This window comes from Eschscholzia californica, unplaced genomic scaffold, assembly GCF_041429995.1.
Source record: "Eschscholzia californica isolate CP2 unplaced genomic scaffold, dmEscCali1.0.p SCAF_2, whole genome shotgun sequence".
Taxonomy (NCBI): domain Eukaryota; kingdom Viridiplantae; phylum Streptophyta; class Magnoliopsida; order Ranunculales; family Papaveraceae; genus Eschscholzia; species Eschscholzia californica.
Window position 1 is genome coordinate 40,991,739 of NW_028238309.1, and position 8,073 is coordinate 40,999,811.

At 36.6% G+C, this 8,073-nt stretch overlaps 1 protein-coding gene across 1 annotated transcript; it reads left to right on the top strand.

Annotated features, from left to right (window-relative positions):
• Positions 1–4,519: 4,519 nt before the first annotated feature.
• LOC147557949 (nematode resistance protein-like HSPRO2) lies at positions 4,520–6,645 on the top strand. Its single transcript, XM_086659501.1, has one exon. The coding sequence runs from the start codon at positions 5,056–5,058 to the stop codon at positions 6,457–6,459; it is 1,404 nt and encodes a 467-aa protein (XP_086515627.1). The 5' UTR covers positions 4,520–5,055; the 3' UTR covers positions 6,460–6,645.
• The last annotated feature ends 1,428 nt before the right edge of the window (positions 6,646–8,073 follow it).

The window sequence follows — 8,073 nt, forward strand, 5'->3', positions numbered from 1 at the left end:
GAATATAAAATTTGCATAGAATGTGTTAAGGGCAAACAAACAAACAAACGAGGTAAAGGCGCATATAGAGCTACTCAACCGTTGGAACTAATACATACAGATATATGTGGTCCATTTCCTAAGGCATCATCGAATGGACAACGTTATTTTATTAGTTTCATCGATGATTACTCGCGCTATGGATACCTTTACCTTATCCAGGAGAAATCAGAATCACTGGACAAGTTTCAAATCTTCAAAGCTGAAGTTGAAAACCAACTCGGCAAGAAGATTAAAGCTGTCAAATCTGACCGTGGAGGTGAATACTACGGCAGATACGACGGTTCAGGAGAACAACGTCCAGGACCATTCGCCCAATATTTGAGTGAGTGTGGTATAGTCCCTCAATACACCATGCCGGGAACTCCAAGTCAAAATGGTGTAGCTGAGAGACGAAACCGTACCCTCAAAGACATGGTACGAAGCATGATTAGTCATTCTTCTTTACCAGAGTCACTATGGGGCGATGCCCTAAAAACTGCAGTTTATATATTGAATAGAGTACCAAGTAAAGCAATAACTAAAACCCCTTACGAGTTATGGACAGGCAAGAAACCTAATATTAGGCACTTGCATGTTTGGGGTTGTCCAGATGAGGCTAGGCCTTACAAGCCTAACGAAAGGAAACTGGACTCGAGGACAATTAGTTGTTATTTTGTTGGTTACTCTGAAAGATCGAGGGGTTATAAATTTTATGATCCCTCAAACAAGGCATTCTTCGAAACAGGGAACGCTAAGTTCATTGAGGATGTTGATTACAGTGGGAGTAGTCAAAATAAAGGAATTGTATTTGAGGAGGAATATGCAAATACTTCTCCTATAGTCACTACTGACAATGATCAAGTCATAGTAGCTCTCATTGTTCAGCCCGTGAATCAAGGTATTTCATCAAATACAATCATACAGACTAATCCTGTAGTAGATGAGGAACCCTTCCCTATACAAGCTGGACAAGCACCTTTGGAAACAGAGGAAGTAACTGTGGAAGTCCCAAATCAACAACCTCAAGTTGAGGAGCCACTTAGAAGATCCACTCGAGAAAGAAGAAAGGTAATTTCTGATGATTACATTGTCTATCTTAATGAGCACGAATATGACTTAGGATTGGAAAACGATCCAACTTCTCTTAATGAAGTCAAAACGAGCTCAAATTGTGAAAAGTGGATTGAGGCCATGAAGGAAGAGTTAAAGTCTATGGCTGACAACGATGTTTGGGATCTTGTCGAGTTACCTAAAGGGGCGAGGCCAATTGGTTGCAAATGGATTTTTAAAATCAAAAGAGACTCAAAAGGTAACGTTGAAAGATATAAAACACGTCTTGTCGCTAAAGGCTTTACACAGAAGGAAGGAGTAGACTTCAAAGAGACATTCTCGCCAGTCTCTACGAAGGATTCTCTAAGGATTATCATGGCTCTGGTAGCTCATTATGATTTGGAGCTTCACCAAATGGACGTAATAACAGCGTTTCTTAATGGAAACATTGAAGAAACCATATATATGATACAACCTGATAATTTTGAGTCGAGTAGCTCAAAACAGCTTGTATGTAAGTTAAAGAAGTCCATTTATGGCTTAAAGAAGGCGTCCCGACAATGGTACCGGAAATTTGATGAGGTTATTACCTCCTTTGGCTTTGAGGAAAATATCATTTATCAGTGCATATATCTCAAGATGAGTGGGAGCAAATTCATTATCCTGGTGTTGTATGTAGATGATATTCTACTAGCAAGCAGTGATATAGGCATGTTGCATGAAACTAAGGTATTTCTTTCAAATAATTTTTAAATGAAAGACCTTGGAAATGCTTCATTTGTTTTGGGTATTCAGATAGACCGAGATCGCTCAAAAGGCATCCTCAGTCTTTCTCAAAAGGTTTATATCGATAAAGTTCTCCAACGCTTTGGCATGGAAAAGTGTTCACCATGAGACACACCTGTGGCAAAAGGTGATAAATTTAGTTTGCTCCAATGTCCAAAATTGAATCTTGAGAAGAAGGAAATGGAGACGATCCCACACTCGTCTGCAGTTGGGAGTCTTATGTATGCACAGGTCTGTACACGTCCAAATTTGGCCTTTATTGTAGGAATGTTGGGCAGATATTTGTATAACCCAGGTCTAGATCATTGGAAGGCCGTAAAGCGGGTTATGAGATATTTACAGAGGACGAAGGATTACAAGCTCACCTTCAGGAGAAACGATCACCTAGAGATCGTAGGATACTCCTATTCAGATTCTGCTGGATGTATTGATAGTAGAAAATCAACATCCGGATACATTTACATGATGGCTGGAGGAGCTATTTCTTGGAAAAGTGTTAAGCAAACTCTTATAGCCTCTTCAACCATGGAAGCAGAGTTCATAGCTTGCTTTGAAGCATCTAATCATGCTATATGGCTTCGAAATTTTGTCTCTAACTTGAAATTGGTCGATAATATTGAACGACCAATGAAGATTTATTGTGACAATAATGCAGCCGAGTTGTACTCAAAGAACAACAGAAGTTCTTCGAAGTCTAAGTACATCGACATAAAGTATCTTGCGGTAAAAGATCGAGTTCAGAATGGTTTAGTGTGCATTGAGCACATTGACACAAACTCCAATATAGCTGACCCGTTCACTGAAGGTTTACCGCCTAAAGTGTTTTGTGAGCATGTGGTCCGTATGGGGATTCTAGGACCCCTTGATATTATTGATTAGTGGGAGTTTATTTGGTCATTTTATTGGATCCTTCAGTTTTATGTTCTTTGGACATAACTGTATTTTGTATTAATCTTGTACAAGTTTTAAGTATTAATAAAAGTATGTATTTCATCTCAATATTCTGAACTTCAGTACTACAACTTTCTATTGAGGAACCATTTGGAGAAAGTTGGACTCTGTGGAGTCACTGGATTAGTTGGAAATAGGCATGTATAGATCACATAACATGTAATTTCCAAGCTACACATCCACACTTGATCTATGTTGTTAATTACGTTAGTAATGTGACCATTAAAGGTTTAGTCATGAACAAATGCGACGAACGCCGTTTTGATCCTTTGCTAATGTGATTAATGAACTAGATTGGACGTGATATTTCTAAGCTCAGAAATAGCCTTTTATGCGCGCACTAAAGTTTTTCGTATTATATAATTCAGAATCATATGAAGTCCAAGTGGGAGATTGTTAGTATTTTTCAATACTAATGATTATGTGGACTTAATATGAGGTTTATAATATATAATATGTTGGCTATTTCGATTGAGGGTCATTGGTGGTCTAATTAATTATTATGTGGACCTATTTAATATCAGTTATATTGTGTGGGGGGCATATTATAGATATGCATTGTGTAGAGCCCTTGAGTATTATTACGAAAGATGATGGGCTCTTTAGTAATGGTAACTTCCAATAACTGGTTGGGAGTTCCGACCATAAATGGGCAAATCCCTGAACCAGAGAGAAATGACTCTGATTTTGTTCTCTTCCCATTAAGACAAAATTACTACAGAGATCTCTCTAGGTTTAAAAGATTTTGCTTCATCATCATCATCATGGCTTCTAATGATTCGGGTAAGTAACTCATTTAAATTTCATCTCTTTATTCATCAAATATGACTCCTGAAATGGTTTTCATTGTTAAGAATTGATAACATGTTTGATTCTTGTCTATAATGATGAAAAATCCCAACACTCCAATCCAACACTCTAAAAACTTAAAAATAACTTAGGTATCATTTCTTAGATGGTTAGATTTACTTTTATTATTGAGTTGCCAATTGAGATTCTCAAAAGAAATTTCAAACATGGAGTTTCTTCTTGAGACATCTCAACATTAAATAATGTCACATTGCCTCGTCATTTTGAGATTGAAATGTAATGTTGCATTGGAGAGAGTATTTTTTACAGAAATCTTAAGTGTCACTTTAAGTTTTTCAATTTGAATGTTAGCATTGGAGATGCTCTTGGGACATCTTAATTCTTGACATTTATACCGGGACAATTGGTTAGTAATTTTCAAAATGCTTTTTTTAATACTTTTCAAATTTCCAAAGTGCGCGATAAGATCAAAGTAATGCAATATAAGAAGTACACGCAAAACAAATTTGATAATTATTTGTTTCACTTTTTAATACTTAGTGGCTGGGTATTTTCCTTTTTATTACTTTGCTATGTGTTTAGTTGAGCAAGCCTCCGTTATAGTGCAACAAAATACCATCACAACTGTGACAAATATATATATATATATTTTTTTTTTGTTAAGGATGACAATTATATATTGGATTGTCAAAAACCGGATTTGGATTAAAAGGTCAAATAAATTCCATCATAGTCCATTTTGTAGGAAAACAGATTCTCTAAATTTATCCAAAATAATTTTGGCTTTTATCTCAGTTTTCATATTAGAATTTTAGGTAAAGTAGGAATCATTCCTCTGATTTGTATCAAAATTTGAACTTCCCCTGTCTATAATTAATAATAATGAAAAGAGTATTGGCATAATAATTCTAGATTAGATTGTAAGAAAAGTAAAAAATAGAATGCATCCAGCTGTTTTGTAGGTGAACCCCAGTCGAAGCTTCTACATAGGTTGGAGTCGTTGGACCAGATACCTTCGTACAACGACTGCCTCAACTAGTTTTCAAAATTTTGATTTTGACCTTATTTGACTTAGAAAACAAACATCTTTCAACGTAGACCATAGTAAAATTGACCAAATATGACGAGTTTATCTCTCTACAAAATAGTATAATACCATTGGGTTCATAGATTTGAAGCTAAAGTCACAAGGGTATGCTCGTAATAATCAAAATATTAGGTATTTTTGAAGTGGATAAGCTCTCCAATAATAAAATTCAATTATATCTTGTTCCACCGCCACCACGACTTTGAAATTCATCAGTGTTTTTCCACACGCCTCTTGTGTTCAAATCTTCATCCATAAATACCTAGATCTCTCTCTCTATTCCTTCTCATTCAAAACTAACAACACAATTCTCTCTCTCTAATCTTCTCCCAAAATATTTCAGTTAAAAAATGGTTGATTTGGATTGTAAAGCATCAAATATGTCTAGTAAATCACCCAGAATCTCGAACCGTAAATCAGTACCGACTCCGGTGAGAACCGGTGATATCTCTTTAGCATCATCTTCTTCCTGTTTGGCTTACGAGCAGTACCTTCGTCTACCTGAACTCAGAAAACTCTGGAACTCCAAAGATTTTCCTGACTGGAAAAACGAATCGATACTCAAACCGGCCTTACAAGGTTTAGAGATTTCCTTCCGGTTCGTATCGCTTGTTTTATCCGATCCAAGACCCTACTTGAATCGGCAAGAATGGAAACGCAGGCTTGAGTCGTTAACGACTCATCAAGTTCAGCTCATCGCGATTCTCTGTGAAGACGATGAAGAAGATCCAGATACACGTGGAACTGTTCCTATCGTTGATCTTACTGCATCGAATGGTGTGTTAGCTAGAGATGGAAGTATGGCTGAGGTTTGGAAAGTTCCAGGATCGGATCATGTGGTTTGTAAGACAAGCGAAGCGAGTTTGCTTCCTCGTCTTGCCGCGTGGCAGAAATCGGAAGGTGTAGCATCGAAGATTATGTTCTCGATTGAATGCGAAATGAAGCGATGTCCGTATACATTAGGTTTGGGAGAACCGAACCTATCAGGGAAACCAAACCTAAATTACGATCTCATTTGTAAACCGTCCGATCTTCATTCTCTGAAATCAATCAAAAAAATCGATAACTACGAGAACCAAACGCTTCTCACAATTCATCAGATATTAGAATCATGGATTTACACATCCCGAGAATTACTTAAAAGAATCAGTAAAAGAATCGACGATCAGGATTTTGTTAACGCAGCTAACGATTGTTGGTTACTAGAACGTATCTGGAAATTACTTGCAGAAATTGAAGATCTTCATCTTCTAATGGATCCAGATGATTTTCTTAAACTAAAAAATCAATTAGCAATCAAAGCATCAACAGAATCTGAATCATTTTGTTTCAGATCTCGAGGATTAATCGAAATAACAAGATCATCAAAGGATTTAAAACACAAAGTTCCAGTGATTTTAGGAGTAGAAGTTGATCCAAAAGGAGGACCAAGAATTCAAGAAGCAGTGATGAAACTTTATCATAATCACAAGAAAGGAGATTACGGAAAGATTCATTTGCTTCAGGGTTTACAAGCGATGGAATCGGCATTGAAGAGGTTTTTCTTTGGGTATCAACAGTTGATTATGATAGTTATGGGTAGTTTAGAAGCAAGAGGAAATCGGGGTATTAACTCATCTGAATCTGCCGATTCACTTACTCAGATTTTCTTAGAACCTACTTATTATCCAAGTTTAGATGCAGCCAAGACATTTCTAGGTGATTTCTGGCGTTATGAGCCTAATTCTTCTAATAATAGATCGGTGAGTCAATAATAACTCGGTTTCATGGACTTTAGCTGATTTGGGATGATGAGATTGGTGACAAGAAAAAGATAGAAGACTACACATTAGAATTAATTATTTTGATTAATTTGTACTTGTAATTACAGATTATATAGTATTTATTTTGTGTAAAATGAATGTTAAACAAAAGAAATTTGATTCTACAATTCTTCCAAACAATGATATTGCTAGAAATTTGCAGCAACATTCGATCATTCTTTCTGCAGTTGGGCTCACCCTCAGAAATACATAATATTCAACGAAAATAACGAGCCCCAGAGTAATTTCTCTTTACTTTCTCAGACTTCTTTGCTAAGCAAATGTTTTTTCTGAGTTCTCATTGGTGGAGAAGAGTACACTCAAATCAATTTGATGGTTTCTCTTCACCTCTTTCGGCTAGTCATGGACACGTTAAATTACTCCCCGTTTTTGTTATATGCACTCACGTATCTTTTGACTTGAAAATAAAAGGCCAGCACTGTGGCGAAAGCAAAATAATTTCCGGAGTTTGAAGACTTGGTAAAAAATTAGTCAATTTTGTTTAACAATTTTATTTTGGGGAAAGCAAAATAGCTTCTCCACCTCAGCTCTTTCTCCACCTTACTTCTCTCTCTCCTCCTCATCTTCTCTCCCCACCACTCTTTGTCTTCTCCGACAGGTCGCCGACCGGAAAACTTAATTTTTTTTATTTTCCTTTCAAATTTATTTCCCCGAAAAATTTCTAAAATTCTACATATTCCCTTTAAGATTTCACACCTTGGAAAATATTTAGCTTTCCCCAAAGCGTTGGCCAAATAAAAATACCATTGTGAGTGTAGTTAACCAAAATTGTGAGTGCATTTAAAATTTTCCGTCATCTTTTTGACTTGTGACAGTTCTAAAGGCCCTTCACGGACTTGTCAATGAGAACCCTCTGTTAATGAGAACGTACCCTCAACAACAGACTCGAAATTTGCCCGACATAACTAAGGGGTGTCTTTAGAATAATGGGGTGCGTATTGAAATTTTCTTAGAACTTGGTTGGCAAAAAACAACTGAATGGGCTAGTTTGGGACCCAAACTTTATAGGCACTATAAAAGCAAGGGCATATCTTAGAGGTCACCTAAGAAATTTCTCTTTACCTTCTTCCGCTAGTCAGCTTTTTGCCTTTTCACTCATGGAAATTCTAAAGGCTCTCGACCATAATACAGTAGGTGCACTCTGTAGATGAGAACCCTTTGTTAATGAGAACCCTCAACAACACACTCTTGGTGAATTTGCTCGATATAACTTGGAAAAACATTATCTCGGCATTCTCCCCAGTTTCCGGTTTACACTACATTTAAGAAGGCCAATTGTTAAACAACTCAAAAATAAAAAAAGTAAAAATAGATGGGCTTAGTTTTGAAGCTTCAGATACAACCTTCATTTTGAAGTTTCCGTGAAGCTTCAGCTTGAGGCTTCGTTGAAGCTTCAGCTTGATTTGGGTTCCACCAAATCAGATCTAGGATTTGGGGAAATACCAATCCTAGTGTAGAGAGAAAGAAGAAGAGCGCGAACAAGAAATAATTTAAAAAGTTAAAGTTTAAAGGTCATCGAAAAAAGTGATCGATCGACGATTTTCG